Below are 21,903 nucleotides of genomic sequence, written 5' to 3'. Positions count from 1 at the left end.
ATAGACACTGCTGCTTAGGGCAAGACAAAAGTCATTATTCCCTTTTTTTTTTTTTTAAAGACAAATCAATGTAAAGAAAATTTTGGGCCAGGCCTGGTGGCTCATGCCTGTAATCCTAGCTACTCGGGAGGATTACCTAAGGCTACGAGTTTGATACCAACCTGGGCAACATGGCAAGACCCCATTTCTAAAAGATATCAAATAGAAAATGAGCCAGGTATGATGATGTACATACAGTCCTGCTATTTGAAAGGCTGAGGCGGGAGGACCACTTAAGCCCAGGAGTTTGAGGCTGCAGTGAGCTATGATTGTGCTACTGCATTGCAGCCTGGGGGACAAAGCAAGACCCTGTCTCTAAAAAAAAAAAAATTTAAAGAAAATTTTGGAAGAATTCAGTAATGTAGTCACACAGAAAATGACTGATTCCCAAGTGACTGAAGTTTGGCAAACACTAGCTCAAGAGAGGCAGCCTAGGGATGAAGCTGCAGAGAGGACAAAGAAGTGAGGTCAAGAGGGCCACAGTGCCCCCGCCTCCCCGAGCACACGCCAGCCTCTGCCTTCCCAGCACGCGCCAACCCCCGCCTCCCCAGCACATGCCAGCCCCCACCTCCCCAGCACATGCCAGCCTCTGCCTCCGCAGCACACGCCAGCCTCCACCTTCCCAGCACACGCCAGCCTCCACCTTCCCAGCACACGCCAGCCTCCGCCTCCCCAGCACACGCCAGCCTCCACCTTCCCAGCACACGCCAGCCTCCGCCTCCCCAGCACGCGCCAGCCCCCACCTCCCCAGCACATGCCAGCCTCTGCCTCCGCAGCACACGCCAGCCTCCACCTTCCCAGCACACGCCAGCCTCCACCTTCCCAGCACACGCCAGCCTCCGCCTCCCCAGCACGCGCCAGCCCCCACCTCCCCAGCACACTCCAGACCCTGCCTCCCCAGCACACACCAGCCCCCACCTCCCTGAGCACACGCCAGCCCTCACCTCCCCGGCGGGCTCCCCCCTGCAGCCCTGCCATGCCAGGCCATCATAAGTGGCTCTGCCAACCCCCACTCACCATGTGTGCACTTCTGGGGGTAGGGGCTCTCTCTCCACATGGTACCCTCAGTGCCCTTCACATAGTTGACACAGGCGTGAGGGCCATATTCGATTCATCGCAAAGAATTGCACCGTAGGTCTTCTCCTTCCTTGCCATTTTCCAACCGTTAATGTCAGAAGACACCTAGGACAGAGCAGAGAGGAGAGAAAAGTCTAGGTGGAAGCACGCGAAGGAAGGGGTGTACGTTGAGGGGTGGAGTGACGCAGCAGAGAAAGAGGACCAGAGGAAAGCAACCACTGGAAATAAGGAAACGGGGCTTAGGAAGGCCTCATTGGACCTGTTAGGATGGATAGAGAGAGGGAGAGAGGGAAGGATGGATGGGTGGGTGGATGGATGGATGGGTGGGTGGATGGATCAATGGGTGGGTGGGTGGATGGATGGATGGACAGAAGAAAAAAGAAGCTAGGACATAGTTCTGGTATTATCTGCAGACATCCCACCATGAAAGAGGACATGGGGCAGAGGGGCTTCAGGAAACATGTTTACAAACCTACCTCCCTCATACCAAGACCTCTTGCCAGGCTTGGCACACCCAGATGCCTGCTGTGACTGGTGGAGAAGAGCAATGCCAGCCAGGCTGGTGGGAACGCAAGGACGAACCACGGAGGGCATCCCCAGCAACTGAGCTCATAGCTGCCTAATCTGACTCATCAAAGAAAGGCCTGAAACCCAAATTCCAAATGTCATTCAGGCCAAAGTAGATGCGTCCATATATCCTACCTGGCCTTGGGTATCTGTTTGCTACCATGATAGTCATCACTGCCTACCTTCTGTGTATTGAATGGAGATGTGGCATGGGCTGCTTCCTAGAGAGGCCAGCCCCACCAGCCACGCTCTATCCTCTGGCATCACAAGGTTGAGACTCATGGCTGTAAGCTTGACATTCGGCCAGGCATCTTAGGAGAACAGCCTGCCCTCCACTGTGTCGGAAAAGACATGTACAAGCAAGAGCATCATTCTCTAAGGAAACCACCCACCCTGGGGGCAGCTGCCCACCTGGAGAAAAGGGACTCCTGACTTTCCAGCAGCCCGCTCTGCAGGCGTGAGTGGCAGCTGCGGAGCCTGTGAGCGGCTCTAAAAGCAGAAACTAGCTATTCCATGCCAAGAGAAATTAGAATGCTTTTTAAGAAAATCTTGGAACAGTGATGTGTTTCTTCCCTGCCACCCTCCTCCTCTATGACACCTAGCGCATAGTTCAGCACGCCCTGCCACGCCGTGCGGATGCTGGGAAGGGCACCCCTGCAGCCACAGAGCTCCTTTCCTGCTGGCCAGGAAGGCCTTGGCCTTGGAGTTGAGATCCTGGCCTTTAAAGTAACTTCACCCACTTCTCTTTCCCGGTAGATGTGTTGGACGTTTTTTTAAAACCTCTCAGTGTGCTGGTTGATCGGCTTTCCTCGGCCTTCAGCGTGGCCAGTGGCCAAGCCGGCTTTCACATCCCCACTCGGTTTATGAGTCTGTCGATGAAACTGCCTGGATGAGCAGGCGAGGATGACCTCTGGAGACGTCTAGTCAATTACTTAATGATTGGACCATATCGACCAAAAATGGTTAATTCAGTTCCATGAGGCGACATCTCCCAGGGCTTCTTGGAAAAGTGTATTATTTGCAGAAGTGATGGGGAATTTAAGTCCTCCCAAGTAAACCAGGCTGGTCATTGGCAGCATAGAGACAGTAACGTCTTTTATTTCGGTCTTGAAGAAGTGAAACTTTTTTCTCACAGCTGTGTGAAATGATTTTTGTGGCGCTGACACCAAAATGCACACAGCCCCTTAGAAAGCACACTGGGGCGCTGTGCGCACCTGGCCCTCTCCCCTGAACGTTTCTAGACAACAGGCTGTGTAGGTTACTTCATGGCTCCTAGCAGTCTTCCCCTTTTGAATATAAATTGGAAAAAAATATTTTTTATTTTTAAAATTCACAATATTTATGGAACTACCAATTTCTCAGAAGCTCATCACGAATGCTGATGGTGCCATAGTACCTGGTGGCCAAAAATGCAGAGCCCGGCCCTCAGCTTCGCCAGGCTCCGAGACATTCCTCTCCTTCCTGTGGATACAGAAGGATCCTAAAACACAGAAATCGTTCAGTCTGGGGGAGGCCTAAAACTTTTATTTATTTATTTAGAGACAGGGTCTTACTCTGTCACCTAAGCTGGAGTGCAGTGGTGGGATCACAGCTCACTGCAGCCTCGAACTCCTGGCCTCAAGTGATCCTCCCACCTCAGCCTCCCTAGTAGCTGGGACCACAGGCATGCGTCACCGCCACACCTGGCTAAATTTTTGAATTTTTTCTTGTAGAGACAGGGGTCTCACTATGTTGTCCAAGCTGGTCTTGAACTCCCAGCCTCAAGCAATCCTCCTACCTTGGCGTCTCAAAGTGCTGGGATTGCAGGCATGACACATCACATCTGTTTCCTAAAACTTTTCTTAAAGCAGAATTTCCTCCTAACATTCTTAAAAGGAAATCATCTTTATCTGACTCAACGTTACAATCAATTGTAAAATAGGTTTGGTTAAATTCAGAGCTTTTCCAATTTGGATGATGAAAGCTGCCGTGTGGCTGCTGTAGGTGATTTTAGGAAGCCCACAGGTCCCAGGCACCCTTGCGCCTCTCAGCCACCTTCACCTGGGAGCCTGTAGCTGGTGCTAAAGTCCCCCTTGTTCTCCCAGGGGAAAACAGCCTGTCGGAGCCCTGCCCTCACGTGACATGCAGGCCTCTGCCAGGAGCCTGGGCCAAGAGCCTGGGCCCCGAGGCCCAGCCCTGGGACAGCCACCGTGGGCACGCGGAGCGCACAGCCTCAAGTTGCAAGTCCGTTCCCTTTAGAGTTGCTGGCAAGAGTGATGTTTAGTGTTGTGTGGCTGGGAGAACACCACTCTATTTCTGAAATAAAACTTGGACACTAGGATTTTTTTAAATGTTTTATAAAAATTGTTACACAGTCCTCATTTTCTCTAATACAATTCAAGTTCCTCCAGAGTTAATTTGCCAGGGATTCAGAGTGAGGGAAGGAGAGAGGGTGAGTAGGCAGCTCACAGAGGACTTTTTAGGGCAGTGACGCTGTTGGCTGTGGGAACCCGGGTGTTCGGGACCGGCTGCATTGGGTTCCCAAGAGAAGTGGGACTTCACAGAACTCCCTCTCTGAAGCAGACGATGGAGGGTCCCCGACGGGCAACACAGAGGGCGGAGCTGTAAAGGCGCTGGGCAGGGAGCGTAGCCCAGCAGCACCTGGGTCGTTGGCACAGGTGGCGCTGGAGGTGAAGAAAGCAACAGCGAGCAGGCGGTTCTGTTCGGCGGCCATAGACCCCCAAAAGCAAGGGGGTGGGAGCTCCGGTGGTGCCACGGAAACAGACATGGGGTATTTCAGCCGCGGAGGGAAGACAATGTGTTAACAGCTGGATGAACATACAACCTGAACAGCAACGCCGGCGAGTCAGCAGGAACTGAGGTCGCGTTCCGGTCCAACGAGTGGGTGCGGGGCGAGGCCTGAAAGCGCTGAGACTCTTGGCGTTGTAGCTGTCCTCTAGTGCCCTCGTGGCCCCTGGGACACTTTACCTCCCTCCGTAAGAACTAACTTCTACGTCTTGGAAAACAGAAGGTGCCCGTCCGCGTGGGGCCACCAGTTTTCTTCTTCCCCTGTGCGCACACACAGCGTCCATAAACAGTGGTAAGAACAGCTAGCTCCATCCAGAGGAGAGCAAAGCCCACCTGAGCCACGTGGCTTTGACCCTGAAACAGTTAAGCTCCCTGTTCCAAGACACTTAAAGTAAGAGTTAAAACACTAGTAAGAGTTCTTGGTTATTCCAAGAATGCGTCAAATTTTCAGCAGTCACCTGTAAATAAAGGAGAACCTTATTGTTCTCCATATAAGAAAGCATTTCAGCTTTCAGTGAAAAGTTAGCAAATATGAACACCAAAAAATGCAGCTCTCCTACAAGAGATTCAATTAGGCATCGATGTGACCGTGCAAAGAGTATGTTGCAGCGCCAAGGCAGCCTGTTTTTCTGGCCATTATTAATCCAGAAACCTTAATGATGAACAACATTTGTGTTATTGTCTACTCAAATTTAATTTATTTATGCAGCAGTTAATCTTGCAATCTGTTTTTCTCAAACCAGGGCAGATAATGGAGACACCGTTCTTTACAAGTCTTCAGGCTTTTAAATTCTGATAAAATCAGGATTCTTCACTGGGTCTTGCCCCAGCTCTGAATTAAACCACTTTAAATGTAATTATGGAACCTGGCCTTACAGCAGGAACATCCATTTAAAAAATTGATTGGCCAGGCTGTTCCACTAGACATCTTATGAGCAAACGGTTGCAATGAGGCTGGAACTGTAATTTATGAAGGCAAAAAAGCAGGTAAATACTTTATTAGTGGTAATGAGAGGGTTGCCAGCTCACTGAGTCTCTTCTTTCCTCACCAGCTACTTCACGGAGCCGTGGTGCCTGGCCATCTTCCACGATCGTTTTATTGATCTCAGGAAAGAGTTGCGCCAAATCTTAGCCTCCAAAGAGGTAAGAGTGATTAATGGATATGTGGATTATTCCTTGCAAATTATAAGCAGCTGACATCTGTTGATCATTTGGGCTTCTCCCTACATTCCCATTTTATGGTTTTACTTTTTAAACCAACTGTATCTCATATAAACAAACTGCAGCGCGTGTAAATGCAGACTGTGATATTTCAGGGAAAGTGATTTTATTTAAATCTTTTTATGGGAGGGCAAATTTCTTTTTCCTTTTTATAAGGAACTGTATTTTCCTGATCAGCTCAGTGCTGGCAACCGAATTGGACTTGCATTTATTTGCCCTCAAGAAAGAAGGTTGCATTCCTTTAGTTTCTGCCTGTATTTGCCAGCCATTTGCGGAACATCTGCGTGTGTGTGGTTTTAAAGATGTGCAGGGAAGCGATCCAGTGTGCCTCAAAAGCACACTCCGTTTATAATCAGAACTTCTTTCACAAAATGCTACAGAATTAGCTGGACGTTAGGCTGCATAGCCCACGGGCTCCATGCTCAGCAAGAAATTTGACTCTGCAAGTGTATATAGTGAACTATTTGTGAAACTTTTAAGTTAAATTATTTCTTTCAATAGGAAAGTCTTTAGCAGAACCTTGGAGAGTTATCACCTGTGCTCAGTGAGTGGTTTAATCTCCAGCCCGGCTCTACCCTGCTTCACTCAGCCTAGGGCTGGGGCCTGGGTTAGCTTCTACCTCATTTTATCATCTATATGGGCAATTCTCATGTCTCCATTGTCACTTCCACCTGGGAATGCCCACACGCCTTGCGGGTTCCGTGGTGAAAGCGACCATATGAAATGGCACTGCTTAGAGAGTGCACACCCTGTCCCCTGTGTGTTTTCCACTTAATCACAGCAAGACCCCTTTAAGGAGGGTGGAGGAGCCACTGTCATCATCTTGACTTTCCCAGTGAAGAAACTGAAGCTTAGAGGGTTTTTTGTTGTGTGTGTGTATGTGGCTTTTTGTTTTGAGATGGAGTCTCACTCTGTTGCTCAGGCTGGAGTGCAATTGTGTGATCTCCACTCACTGCAACCTCTGCCTCTCAGGTTCAAGTGATTCTCCTGCCTCAGCCTCCCGAGTAACTGGGATTACAGGCGCCCGCCATCATGCCTCGCTAATTTTTGTATTTTTGTAGAGACAGGGTTTCACCATGTTGGCCAGGTTGGTCTTGAACTCCTAACCTCAGGTGATCTGCCTGCCTCAACCTCCCAAAGTGCTGGAATTACAGGCGTGACCCACCACGCCTGACCAGCTTAGAGATTTTTAAATCAGCCTTCCTGGTGACACAGCAAGCTTCACACTCCAGGGTGTCTCACCCCAAAGCTGGGAACATGGTTATTGAGCCACGTGGGGCTGAAGCACATGTCCTGGGACCGTCTCCTCAGTGCCCCACTTTCAATTTTACTCCCAGGGTCCAGCTGGGAAATGTAAATCATTTCCTAATCTGAAGCAGGCTCAGATTGGGAAACACAAATTTAAAGTTTAAACTGGACTGCAGTGACTTAGGAGCCAGCAGATAAATGCAACTGAGGGAAGTGGAGGACTGGGCGGCTGAAGGCCCAGGTCAGAGGCTGCTGAAGGCGTGCATGTGGGAATTGAATGCATTAAAGACATGCAGGCCAAACAGGGCCCGGCACTTCACCCAGGGCTGCAGGAGGCCAACCCAAGTGGAAACCTGAACCCGAGTTGTAAGTCTGGGGCTCACAGAACACTCAGCTCCTCAGATACCTCCCTTCCTCACAGAACGTCATCTGCGACTTCCTACTGCCCTGACAGTAAAGGGCCATTCGCTTCCCAGTGATTCCATCAAAACTCTGTGCCTCGGTCTTTCTTAACCCCAGATCTGGGCTCTTGAGTTAACATTTTGCATGGAGCCAGAGGGTTTTAGGCTTCAAGCTTAAAAGGGATACCAAGGAAACTGTCAAGCCCAAGGCATTCACTGCTTTCCATACAACTCACTGAGATACCCTCAAACTGATTCCTGTGTACTGATATTTGCTGTGGACCCGTTTGCTATGAATGAACTCAGTCTGAAGAGCAGACCCAGGCAGCAGACCAGAAGTGGCCACGGACATTAGCCCAAGGTACACTAAAGGCTCTCTGGCCATTCTTGTGGGTCTTGTAGATTTCCAGAAAATGAAACCTCTGGAAGAAAGAAACCTCCATGCAGGATTGTTCTGTTTCCAGTGTTTTCGTTTGTCGAATGGGAAAGGCCACAGGAAGAGGTGATGCATAGTGTGGTGTCACCTAGTTCAGCTGGACTGTGCAGTGTGGCCTGGGGCAGATCCTCCCATTCCTGCAGAACTGGGGCCAGCCGTTCCCATCTCGGAGAGCTGTGAAGTAGCAGAGGGGAGGTGTGCGGTGGCATACAAGAGTGGCCCAGTGAGTGGCGGCCACCACGAGCAGCAGCGGGGTGACGGTGGAGACGGGCCGCTGTGGAAATGACATGCACACAAGCAGATATGCAGGAATTTCACCAAAGAGACTGGTATTAGGAAAATAAAATAAAATGAATAACCTACACTAAAGAATAATAATAATTTATTTTCTCAAATATTGAAATGAGGTACAAATGGCCAACAGGTATATGACAAATGCTTAGCATCACTAACCGTCAGAGAAATACAACTCAAAGCTGCAGTGAGATATCATCTCACCCCAGTTATGATGGCTTTTATCCAAAAGACAGGCAGTAACAAATGCTGGCGAGGATGCCGAGAAAGGGGAACCCTCGCACACCGTTGGTGGGAATGTAAATTGGTACAGCCACTAGGGAGAGCAGTTTGGAGGTTCCTCAAAAAGCTGAAAATAGAGCTACCATATGATCCAGCAGTCCCACTGCTGGGTACATATCCAAAAAAAAAAGGAAATCGGTATTTCAAAGGGATACCTACACACTCATGTTTATTGCAGCACTACTCACAATAGCGAAGATAAGGGATTAACCTAAGCATCCAACAAATGAATGGATGAAAAAGTGTGATCTATATACCCAATGGAATATGACCCATCTGTAAAAATTAAAAATCCTGTCATTTGCAACAACGTGGATGGAACTGGAGGACGTTACGTTAAGTAAAATACTCCAGGCACAGAAAGACAACTATTGTATGTTCTCACACATATGTGAGAGCTTAAAAAACATAAAATTGAATTCTTGGAGATAGAGAGTAGAATGATGAGTACCAGAGGATGTGAAGGGTGGCAAAGGAGGGATGGATAACATGGGGATAGTTAATAGGTACAGAAATACAGTTAGAGTGGATGAATAAGGTCTAGTATTTGGTAGCACAATAGGGTGACTATAGTTAACAGTAGTTTATTTTATATTCTAAGATAACTAAAATAGTGGAATTGGAATGTTTCTAACACAAAGAAATGATAAATGCTTCAGTTGACAGATACTCCATATATGATTTGATCATTACACATTGTATGCCTGTATCAAAACATCACACATACTCCATAAATATACAGAACTATTATGTATTCATAATAATTAAAACTTTTTAAAAATTTTTAAATATTCAAATAATATAACCCATTTTATTTCACTTTCTACCCTGTCTTCAGGGAAGTACAGAAGTTCAGTCCCATTAACTATGATATCCTAGAGCTTGGTATATCAATTTTCTTATCCTTCAACATGTAAAGAATGGAAGAAAAGACTATTATCTCTCTATTATCTATGACTGTTGTTAGAATTATCTGTTATGAAAATTAGAATCTTTATAACATGGGCCAGGTGCAGTGGCTCATGTTTGTAAACCCAGAACTCTGGGAGGCCAAGGCAGGTGGATCACCTGAGCTCAGGAGATCGAGACCAGCCTTGTCAACATGGTGAAATCCCATCTCTACTAAAAATACAAAAAATTAGCCAGGTGTGGTGGTGGGTGCCTATAATTCCAGCTACTCGGGAGGCTGAGGCAGGAGAATCTCTTGAACCTAGGAGGCAGAGGTTGCAGTGAGCTGATATCGTACCACTTCACTCCACCTTGGGCAACAACAGTGAAACTCTGGCTCGTGCCTGGAATCCCAGCACTTTGGGAGGCCGAGGTGGGTGGATCGCCTGAGATCAGGAGTTCAAGACCAGTCTGGCCAACATAGTGAAACACTGTCTCTACTAAAAATGCAAAAATTAGCTGGGCATGTTGGCAGATGCCTGCAATCCCAGCTACTCAGGAGGCTGAGGCAAGAGAATTGCTTGAACCTGGGAGGTTGCAGTAAGCCATTGCACTCCAGCCTGGGTGATAAGAATGAAACTCTGTCTCAAAAAAAAAAAGAATTTTTATAACGTTTATTTTTAAAAAGCAAACTCATTCCAAGACATCTCAACTCCTCTTGCAGAGGTAAAGAGAGGAACAGATTATAGATCCACTGGCACTGCATTATTTAGCAGCAGGCAAAGCCACGGTATCACTGACCAAGGTGAAATTTTGTTTAGTCAAAATGATCCTTCAAAATCTTTTAGGAAAGAGATAACAATTATAACCATATACTCACTTAACAATAGAACCCCAAAATATATGAATAAAAGTTGGCAGAATTGAAAGAAGAAATAGTTCTAAAATAATAATTGCAGACTTCTGTATATTATTTTCAATAATGACTAGAACAACTAGATATAAGATCAGTAAGGAAACAGATGACTTCAATAGCACTATAAGGCAAATGGACCCAACAGTCGTGTATGAAATTCTCTGATCAACAGTAAAATGCACACTCTTCTGAAGTGCACACAGAACATTCTCCAGGATAGACCATATGTTAGGCCACAAAAAAAGTGTCAATACATTTTAAAAGATTAAAATCATCCAAAGTATATTCTCCAACCACAATGGAATGAAGCTGGAAATCAGTAACAGAAGGAAGGTTGGAAACATTCACAAATTTGTGGAAATTAAGTAACACATTCTTAAGCAACCAGTGGATCAAAAAATAAATAAATAAAGGATATTAGAAATACTTATAGATGAATGAAAACTAAGATGCAAGATACCAACATTTATGAGATCCAAAGAAAGCAGAATTTAAAGCTGTAAGTGCCTACATAAAAAAGGAGAGAACTCAAATCAGTAACCTAATTTTATAACTTGAGGAACTAGAAAAAGAAAATGAAACTAAGCCTAAGGCCAGCAGAAGAAAAGAAATAATAAGGATTAGAACAGAGATAAACGACATAGTGAATAAGAAAATAGAGAAAATCAATAAAACCAAAAGTTAGCTCTTTGAGAAGATCAGCCAAATTCATAAACCTTTTGCTAGACTGAGTAAGAAAAAAGACTCAGGCCGGGCGCGGTGGCTCACGCCTGTAATCCCAGCACTTTGGGAGGCCAAGGCGGGTGGATCATGAGGTCAAGAGATCAAGACCATCCCGGTCAACATGGTGAAACCCCGTCTCTACTAAAAATACAAAAAATTAGCTGGGCATAGTGGCACGTGCCTGTAATCCCGCTACTCAGGAGGCTGAGGCAGGAGAATTGCCTGAACCCAGGAGGCAGAGGTTGCGGTGAGCCGAGATCGCGCCATTGCACTCTAGCCTGGGTAACAAGAGCAAAACTCCGTCTCAAAAAAAAAAAAAAAAAAAAAAAAAGACTCAAATTACTAAAATCAGAAATAGAAGTGGGGACATTACTATCAACCTTACAGAAATAAAAAAGGATTATGAGAAAATACCATGAATAATTACTTGCCAACCAATTACCTAACCTAGATAAAATGGATAAATTATTAGAAATGAACAAACTAAAAAGTGACACAAGAAGAAATAGAAAATCTCAACAGAGATATAACAAGCAAAAACCTTGAATCAATAATCAAACACCTCACACAAAAAAAGCACAAGACCGGATGGCTTCACTAGTGAAGTCTATGAAACATTTCAAGAAGAATTAACACCAATTCTCTTGAACTCTTCCAAAAAATAGAAAAGGTTGAAACTACTTTATGAGATCAGCATTACCCTAATGCCAAAACTAGACAAAGACACTTCAAGAAAAGAAAACTTACAGACTAACACCCCTTTTGAATTTAGAAGCAAAAATAGCCAGCAGAATATTAGCAAACCAAATCCAGCAGGATATTAAAGGACTAAACATCATGACTGAGTGAGATTTACCCCAGAAATGTAAGGGCGGTTCAACATAGAAAAATGAATCAATGGGGGACTTCAGCCAAGATGGCCGAATAAGAACAGCTCTGGAGCGCAATTCCCAGTGAGTGCAATGCAGAAGGCGAGTGATCTCCACATTTCCAACCGAGGTACCAGGTTCATCTCAATGGGACTGGTTGGACAGTGGGTGTAGCCCAAGGAGGGCAAACTGAGACAGGGTGGGATACTGCCTCACCTGGGAAGTGCAGCGGACTGAAGGACCCCCTGCCTCCCCTGCACCCAACGGAGGCCATTGGGGACTTTTCTGGCCATTCTAGCACTCCAGTTCAGATACTGCATTTCTCCCACAGTCTTTACAGCCCACAGACCAGGAGATTCCCACCAGGCCAACAAGCACTGCAGGTTGCCAGCACAAATCTGGGTGACCGTTTTAACTGACACCTGGAATGCCTGTGAGACAGAGCCACCCATTCCCCTGAAAAAAAGGGGGCCCATTCCCCTGAAGGCAGGGAGCCAAGTGGTCTGGCTTGACGAGTCCCACCCCCACTAAGACCAGCAAACTGAAACCACTGACTTGAGAGTTTCGCAGCCAGCACAGCCGTTTGAGCTCCACTCAGGACGGTCGAGCTCCATGGCGGGAAGGGCATCTGCCATTACCGAGGCAGTTCTAACATTACCTGTGTAAACAAAATCACAAGAAAGTTTACACAGCAGCTAGGCAGAGCCCATGGCAGCTCAGCAACTTCTCTGCAGGCAGACTGTGACTAGACTCCCTCCTTGCTGGGCAGGGCATCTCCGAAAAAAGGCAGCAGCATGTCGGGGACTTATAAATAAAGCCCCACCTTCCCAGGACAGAGCACCTGGGAAAAGGGGCAGTTGTGAGTTCTTCTGCAGCAGACTTAAATATCCCTGCCCAGCAGCTCTGAAGGGAGCAACGGAGCTCCCAGGACAGCACTTGAGCTCTGATAAGGGACAGACTGCCTCCTCAAGCAGCTCCCTGACCCCTGTATATCCAAAGAGATACCTCATACAGGAGAGCTCTGGCCGACATCTGGCAGGTATCCTTCTGGGATGAAGCTACCAGAGGAAGGAACAGACAGCAATCTTTACTGTTTTGTAGCCCCATGGGTGATTCCCAGGCAAGCAGGGTCTGGAGTGGATGTCCAGCAGTGCTGCAGCAGAGGGGCCTGACTGTTAGAAGGAAAACTAAAAAACAGAAATAAATAGTTTCAACATCAACAGAAAGGACATCCACTCAGAGACCCCATCCGAAAGGCACCAACTTCAAAGACCAAAGGTTGATAAATCCGCAAAGATAGGGAGAAGCCAAGCACAAAAAGGATGAAATCACCGAAAACCAGAATGCCTCTTCTACTCCAAGGGATCACAACTCCTCACCAACAAGGGAACAAAATTGGATGGAGAATGAGCTTGACGAATTGACAGAAGCACACTTCAGAAGGTGAGTAGTCACAAACTTCTCTGAGCTAAAGGAACATGTTCTAATCCAATGCAAAGAAACTAAGAACCTTAAAAAAGTTTAGACGAAATGCTAACTAAATAACTAGCCTAGAGAAGAATATAAATGACTTGATGGAGCTGAAAAAGACAGCATGAGAACTTCACAAAGCATAAACAAGTTTCAGTAGCCAAATCGATCAAGCAGAAGAAAGGATATCAGAGATTGAAGATCAACTGAATGAAATAAAATGAGAAGGCAAGATTAGAGAAAAAAAAGAGTGAAAAGAAATGAACAAAGCCTCCAAGAAATGTGGGATTATGTGAAAAGACCTAATCTACATTTGATCGGTGTACCTAAATGTGACGGAGAGAATAAATCCAAGCTGGAATATACTCTTCAGGATATTATCCAGGAGAACTTCCCCAGCCTAGCAAGGCAGGCCAACATTCAAATCCAGGAAATACAGAGAACACCACAGAGATATTCCTCAAGAAGAGCAACCCCAAGGCACATAATCATAAGATTCACCAGGATTGAAATGCAGGAAAAAAATGCTTCATTTTCTCTCTGGACAGAACAAGACTCCATCTTAAAAAAACAAAACAAACAAGCAAAGAATTCAAAGAGGTATTCTAATGATTGCTTGTACAAGGACATTCAAAGCAGCCTGTTTAGAACAGCCAGAAGGAGGAAACAACCCAAATGTCCATCAACAGATTAATGGATAAACAAATGTGGTCTAGCCACACAATGGAATAGTATTCAACCATGAAGAGATACAAGGTACTGATACAAAGCACATGAATCGCAAAACATTATGCTAGAAGGCAGAGAAAGCATTTGACAAAATTCACATCCTTTCATGACTAAAAAGAAACCTCTCAACAACTAGATACAAAAGGAATGTTCCTGAACACAATAAAGGCAATACATGACAAGCCCACAGCTAACATCATTCTCAGTGGTGAAAAGTTGAAAGCTTTTTCTCTAAGATCAGGAACAAGACAAGGATGCCCACTCTTGCCACTTCTATTAAACAGAAGACTAGAAGTCCTAGCCAGAGCAATTAGGGAAGAAGAAGAAATGAAAAGCATCCAACTAGGAAAAGAAGAGGTGAAATTGTCTCTGTTTTCTGATGACATGATCTTATATATATAAAATCCTTAAAGACTCCACCAAAAGACTGTTAGAACTGACAAGTGAGTTCAGTAAAGTTGCAGGATACAAAACCAACATCCAAAAGTCAGTAGTGGTGGCTGGGTGCATTGTCTCGCACCTGTAATCTCAGCGCTTTAGGAGGCCAAGGTGAGTAGATCACCTGAGGTTAGGAGTTCAAGACCAGCCTGGCCAACATAGTGAAACCCCATCTCTGCTAAAAATACAAAAATTAGCTCAGTGTGGTGGTGCACACCTATCATCCCAGCTACTCAGGAGGCTGAGGGAGGAGAATCACTTGCACCCGGGAGGCGGAGGTTGCAGTGAGCCGAGATCATGCCACTACACTCCAGCCTGAGCGAGACTCTGTCTCAAAAAAAAAAAAGTCAGTAATGTTTATATACACTAACAATAAACTATCTGAAAAAGAAATTAGGAAAGGAATTCCATTTACAAAGCATTAAAAAGAAAAATCTTGGGAGTTTTTAACCAAGGAGTTAAAAGATCTGTATACTGAAAGCTATAAAACATTGATGAAAAAAATTGAAGCCAACACAAATATGGAAAGATATCATGTGTTCATAGATTAGAAGAATTCATATTCTTAAAATCTACATACTACCCAAAGCAATCTGCAGATTAAATGCAACTTCTATCAAAATGCCAATGTCATTTTTCATAGAAATAGAAAAGACAATTTAAAAAATCATATGGAAACACAAAAGACCCACAAAAGACCCACAAATAGTCAATAAAATCTTGAGAAAAAAAAAACCTGGAGCCATAATACTACCTGACTTCAAAATATATTTCAAAACTATAGTAATCAAATCAGCATGTGTATTAGTCTGTTTTCACACTGTTATAAAGAACTTCCCTGAGACTGGGTAATTTATAAAGGAAAGAGGTTTAATTGACTCACACTTCCGTGTGGCAGGGGGAAGCCTCAGGAAACTTACCATCATGATGGAAGGGGAAGCAAGCACCTCTTTATAAGGTGGCAGGAGAGTGAGAAGAATGAAGGAGGAACTTCCAAACACTTATAACCACCAAATCTCGTGAGAACTAACTCACTATCACGAGAACAGCATAGGGAAAACCGCCCCCATTATCCAAATATTTCCCTCCCTTGACAGACGTGGGGATTAAAAATTGAGATGAGATTTGGGTGGGGACACAGCCAAACCGTATCAGCATGACACTGCCATCAAAACAGATGAGTGTACCAGTGTGCCAGGATAGAGGCCGCAAATAAACCTACACATTTACCGTCAATTGATTTTTGACAAAAGTGCTAAGAACACACAATGAGGAAAGACAGTCCCTTCAATAAATGGTATTGGGAAAACTGGATCTTTACATGAAGAAGAATGAAATTGGACTCTTCTCTCAGCCTCTACACAAAAATCAATTCAAAATGGAGTGAAGACTTAAACATAAGACCTGAAACTGTAAAACTCCTAGGAGACAACATAGGAGAAATACTTCTTGACATTGGTTTCAGAAAGAATTTTTTTGGATGAGACACCAAAAGCACAGGTAACAAAAGCAAAAACAGACACATGGGTCTATATCAAATTTAAAAGCTTCTGCACAGCAAAGAAAACAACAAAGTGAAGAGACAGCCCACAGACTTGGAGAAACTATTTGCAAATCATACATCTTATAAGGGGCTAATATCCAAAATGTATAGGGAACTCACACAACTCACTAACAGGAAAACAAATAACCTGATATAAACATAAGCAAAAGACCTGAATAGACACTTCTCAAAAGAAGACATACAGTAGGCCCTTGAATAACATCCTTTCATTGTAACATTGAGGAGGAAAAGAAAGTCATTCCTGGGGCCACTGTCTGTGGAGTTTGCATGTTCTGCCCATGTCTGTGTGCATTGTGGGTTTTCACCAGGTACACTGGAGTTCAAAGATCAGAAAAAACCAAAACACTGTGCTAAGTGAAAAGAGCCCGACACAGAAAGTTAATTGGCATGTCTTAATGGTCCCATTGTGTGTGAGTGTGGGTGTGGGTGTCGGTGGGAGTCTACCCTGTGATGGGAGGGGTCCTGTTCATGATAGGTTCCTGCTTTGTGCCCCGAGCTTCTGAGTTAGGCTTCAGCTACCACCCAGAACTGGAATAATTGGGTAAATAATTACCTTAATTGTTTATGTTAATCTTTCTTAAATGTATTATAGCCCACAATTAATTTAGTGTTTAACATTAGGAGTGTTTTTGATCTTTATTTAGAAGTTTGGTGATGTTTTTGTGACCAGAAATATGCCATGGGAATTTCACTCTTGTTTGTATCACTTAGTTTATAGTAAAATTGTTTTTGTTATATGTCATCTCACTTAAAGTTACAGTTTCTAAGAAGCTATGAGGACTTACTGTACAAATGACCAAAATATATATTTTTTAAATGATCAACCTCATTAATCATCAGGGAAATGCAAATTAAAACCACAGTGAGCTACCACCTCACACTTGTTAGTATGGTTGTTATAGATAAAAGGTTGGCAAGGATGTGGAGAAAAGGGAATTCTTGTTCACTGTTGGTGCTAATGTATTTTGGTTCAGCCATTTTGGAAAACAGTGTAGAGGTTCCTCAGAAAACTAAAAATAGAATTACATATAATCCAGCAATCTCACTTTTGGGTATGTATCCAAAAGAAATGAAATCAGTGTTTCAAAGAAATATCTGCATTCCTGTTTCATTGCAGCTTATTCAAAATAGCCAGGACATGAAATTAACCTAAGTGTTCATCAACAGATGAATGGATAAAGAAATTATGGTATATACACATGATGGAATACTATTCAGCCTTAAAAAAAAGGAAGTCTGTCATTTTCAACAACATGGATGAACCTGGAGGACATTATGCTAAGTATAATAATCCAGGTACAGCCAAACACGGTAGCTCACACCTGTAATCCCACCAATTTGGGAGGCCAAGGCGGGTGGATCATTTGAGGTCAGGAGTTCGAGACCAGCCCGGCCAACATGGTGAAACTCCATCTCTACTAAAAATACAAAAAATTAGCTAGGTGATAGTGGCACACACCTGTAATCCCAGGAACTTGGGAGGCTGAGACAGGAGAATTGCTTGAACCCAGGAGGCAGAGGTTGTGGTGAGCTGAGATTGTGTCACTGCACTCCAGTTTGGGTGACAGAGTGAGATCCTGTCTCAGAAAGAAAAATCATTACAAAAAACAAATGCTGTATGATCTCAAACATGCAGAATCTAAAGAAGTTGAATTCATAAGGATGATGAGGGCAGGAAGAGGTGGTCACAGTGTGTGAAAGGAAATGGTCACACTGAGGGGAGGTGGTCAAACTGTGAGAGGGAGATAGTCACACTGTGAGAGACAAAGTGGTCACAATGTGTGAGGGGAGGTGATCACATTGAGGGGAAGTGGTCATGCTGTGAGAAAAAAGTAGTCACTGTGTGAGAGGAGGTGGTCACATTGTGTGAGAGGAGGTGGTCACACTGTGAGAGGGGAGGTGGTTACACTGAGGGGAAGGTGGTCACACTGTGAGAAGAGAAGTGGTCATACTGTGAAAGGGGAGGTGGTCACACTGTGAAAGGGGAGGTGGTCACACTGTGAAAGGGAAGGTAGTCACTCTGTAAGAGAAAAAGTGGTCACAATGTGTGAGGGGAGGTGATCACACTGAGGGGAAGTGGTCATGCTGTGAGAGAAAAAGTAGTCACACTGTGTGAGGGGAAGTGGTTACACTGAGGGGAGGTAGTCACACTGTGAGAGGGGAGGTAGTCACACTGTGAGAGAAAAAGTGGTCACACTGTGTAAGGAGAGGTGATCAAACTGAGGGGAAGTGGTCATCCTGTGAGAGAAAAAGTAGTCACACTGTGTGACGGGAGGTGGTTACACTGAGGGGAGGTGGTCACACTGTGAAAGGGGAGGCAGTCACACTGAGAGGGGAGGTGGTCACACTGTGAGAAGGGAAGTGGTCACATGGAGGGGAGAGGTGGTCACATTAAGAGGAGGTGATCACACTGTGAGGGGAAGTGGTCACACTGTGAGGGGGAGGTGGTCACATTGTGAGGGGTGGTGGTCACACTGAGGGGAGGTGATCACACTGTGAGGGGAAGTGGTCACACTGTGAGGGGAGGTGGTCACATTGTGAGGGGTGGTGGTCACACTGAGGGGTGGTGGTCACACTGTGAGGGGAAGTGGTTCACACTGAAAGGAGAGGTGGACACACTGAGAGGAGGTGGTCACATTGTGAGGGGAGATGATCACATTGAGGGGAGGAGTGACACTGTGAGTGAAGGTGGTCACACTGAGGGGAGGTGGTCACACTGTAGGAGGGGAGGTGATCACACTGAGGGAAGGTGGTTATGCTGTGAGGGTGGTCACACTGTGTGAGGGGAGGTGGTCACACTGAGGGAAGGTGGTTATGCTGTGAGGGTGGTCACACTGTGTGAGGGGTGGTGGTCACACTGTGTGAGAGGAGGTGGTCATACTGTGTGAGGAGTGTGGTCACACTGAGAGGAGGTGGTCACACTGTGAGGGGAGATGGTCACACTGTGTGAGGGGTGGTGGTCACAGTGAGGGAGAGGTGGTCACACTGTGAGGGGAGGTGGTCACACTGAAAGAAGATGATCACAGTATGAGAGGTCACCCTTCAAGAGGCAAGTGCCCAAAAATCTGTTTATAATCTAAAGCAATATTTGCCTGAAATAAACTTTAAGACTTCCTTTTTGTGATTTTACACTATTTAACCCAGTGTCGGAACAGCAGCATACAATCTGAGCTCAAAATCTTGTATAATTTTAGCAAGGTCATTGTTTTTGGTTGGTTTTATACAATTCTCCAGAAAAATTAGGAAGAAAGAACCAACCTCATATACCTTGCAGAAGATATCCCTGAGGCCTTATTGGTGCCACCAAAAGTTTTCAGCACTTCCAACATTTAGTTGTGAGCATCGGTTGCCTTCTCCCCCGTCACTGCCTTTATCGCTCTCATTTAAAGCCGAATTCCTGCGACGCCCACTGACTGCTTTTTCCAATGTGTGTGTAATCTCCGACACCTCTTTGTGTCTTGCTTAGCCAAGTGACGATGACTTTATGCCGCCATATAGCTTGCGTCTGTTTTTCTGCCTACAAGCTCCTATCACTAGTAAGTTAATAGTTCAATAAAACCCTGCAAGTAATTGCCCTTTTTTTCTGTTCAAAATAGAAAGAATTATTGGAAGTTGAAATAAATGTACCATCGGTGCAATTATTGATATAGGGTGATGTTCAAGAATCACAGTGTTTGGAAAGCACCCAGCTCAACTTTGGGGGATGTGCTTTCTAGAAGTACCCCACTATGGAGGGCAGATATGCAGTGGTGACATCAATATAGCAGATGTAACTGTGCAGTCCAGGTGGGGGTGTGCAGGTGTTCACCAGACAATTCTTCAACTTGTCTCTGAAAATTTTTATAATGAAATATTGGGAAAATCTCTATGATTTTATAGATATATACAGCATATGATTCTCCACTTCAAACAACTTGATTCTGAGCCCTGTCTTTTTATATATATCAATAAAATTGGACTTGACTGAATTTATTCTAAGGTTTTAAAATCCCATTTATTGAGAATTATAACCAAGAAAACTAGGATCTTTCGAGTAAAAAAGTTTAATCACTCCTTTTTTTTTAATTTTTAAAACAAGTATGATCTACAGATGATGTTTATCTGAAAATGAAAGGCTTGAAATGACTAACCTGGATGACTCTTGAGGGCATCCTGTGTGACATAATTGTCACGAAAAGACAAATACTACACGGTTCCACTCATATGAGGGGCCTGCATAGTCACATTCACAGAGACAGAGGTGCTTTCCAGGGCCTGGCGGATGGGAGGTTAGGGAGCTGGTGTTTCAGCTGAGGAAGATGAAAGCGTCCTGGAGATGGACTGTGGTGAGGGTCACACAGCAGTGTGAAGGTACTTCATGCCACTGAACTGTACACCTAAAAATTATTAAAATAAGACATTTTATGTTATGTGTGCTTTGCCACAATTAAAAATAAATTTTCAAAAGCTGGAAAAAAATTGACCACTCTTGCAGAGCTGACTACTGTCGTTTTCACTTTTACGAAACTTCCTGTTCTAACTATGTAGAATCGGTTAATTTCTGTATCTGGCCTCTTACTGTGTTTTACAGGAGGAAGACCTTCCTTCCATAGAGCAGTTAGCTCATCAGATAGAAGATGAGGAAATAAACCCGACTGAGAAGCCCAGGCAAAACCTCAAAAGAGTTTTCGAGGACTCCATCTACAAAACCCTGGTGGAGAGAAGCACTCTTGACTACCTACGCTATAATCGCCACCTCCTGCCCATGTACGCGTGGCCGGGCATCATTTAGTTGTAGGCAGGGTCTCCCCTTTATGGTTGTCATGTAGTTAGTTCCTGGAAGCGCGCTCTGTAGAAATAGAAAAGTTCTCTGCAGCCTTGTTGGACAAGGAAGCGGTGCCTGGCGGTTTTGTTCATTCCTTTCCTTCCTCGTCTTATGCCTGTAGTTTTCTATCGTTCCAGTAGGTGGCGCACGGCCGTGTGCCTCTGTTCTGGGGCAGGCTCGCATTGCAAATACCAGGCATGTTCCTGTGCAGAATAATCCATTTCAGCAATAAAATGAGATCATACTGTGTAAAACTTGTTTCTACCTTGGGTGTGAGTCTGTTTGATTTCCTGGAAACTTCTACTGCCAGTCTTGTTAGTTCTTCACATGTTTACCCAAGAATACTTATGGGTGATAAAAAAGAAAATGTGCCCAGAATGGAAAATTAGCAAACAGATGATGAGAAATGAAATCTATAGTCCAACATGAGAAGCAATGATTGTGTAGGAAAGCTTACATGGCCTTTGGAAGGGAGGAAGCTGTATTTCTGTTTCAAATTGCAGATGAGGAGCATAAAGTCACAGAAAAGTTGGATGATCAAGGGGTTCACACATAGGTTTTCGACTAGAACGTGGTAGTGGGAAGTTCATCTAGTTCATTTTCTTTGATCCTTAGCACTGTTGCTTTGCGTTGGGGGCGGGGTGAGGGGGGTCCCTAGTACATGTCACCTATAATGTGGATCAGAAACCCTTTTTCTTATAAATAAAGCAATTTAATTGCCCACTAGAAACTGCATGGATTCAGGAATGAGTGGGAACAAACACTTAAGAGTGTTCTCATTTATTGGGTCTCTCTTAGTAGATAATATAGTGCAATTTTTCACCAGCAGAGTTTAAAACTGATTTTCGTGAACAATCCAGGTTTTGTTCATGTGTTGTATTTTATGTAAATGTTGAGCAAAAGTTGGCACAAGATAAAGGATACACAGCTATTAGAAGGAAAGTCAGAGCTGGCATTACAGAATTGTGTACACATTATCAAACTCTCTGCTGCAAACTGCTAACTTGTTGGAACGACAAAGTTATTTGATATTTCTGCAAAATGAAATTGTTCCAGAACACTGGACTCTTGACTTTCCCAAGGCAGGCAAAAGCAAGCAATACATGCTCCTAATTCCTTCACATGTGCATTTTCCACAAATGCATGGGTC

General features: G+C 44.6%; 1 protein-coding gene across 2 annotated transcripts in view; it reads left to right on the top strand.

The window, feature by feature from the left end:
- CFAP61 (cilia and flagella associated protein 61) overlaps nt 1-21,007 on the top strand; it is a 298,775-nt gene extending 277,768 nt beyond the window's left edge. The window contains exons 25-26 of one of the 2 annotated variants that reach the window (XM_064375353.1): nt 5,523-5,613; nt 20,520-21,007. In XM_064375353.1, the coding sequence (XP_064231423.1) occupies nt 5,523-5,613; nt 20,520-20,720 (292 nt within the window). In that variant the 3' untranslated portion in view covers nt 20,721-21,007. The remainder of the gene's footprint in view (nt 1-5,522; nt 5,614-20,519) is intronic. The other variant, XM_064375325.1, reaches the window with a different exon arrangement.
- The last annotated feature ends 896 nt before the right edge of the window (nt 21,008-21,903 follow it).

This window comes from Aotus nancymaae, unplaced genomic scaffold (assembly GCF_030222135.1).
Source record: "Aotus nancymaae isolate 86718 unplaced genomic scaffold, 86718_ANA_hifiasm-v0.15.2.pri h1tg000001l, whole genome shotgun sequence".
Lineage (NCBI taxonomy): Eukaryota > Metazoa > Chordata > Mammalia > Primates > Aotidae > Aotus > Aotus nancymaae.
The sequence above is the reverse complement of the archived record's forward strand: the minus strand, read 5'-3'. Positions and strand labels throughout refer to the sequence as shown.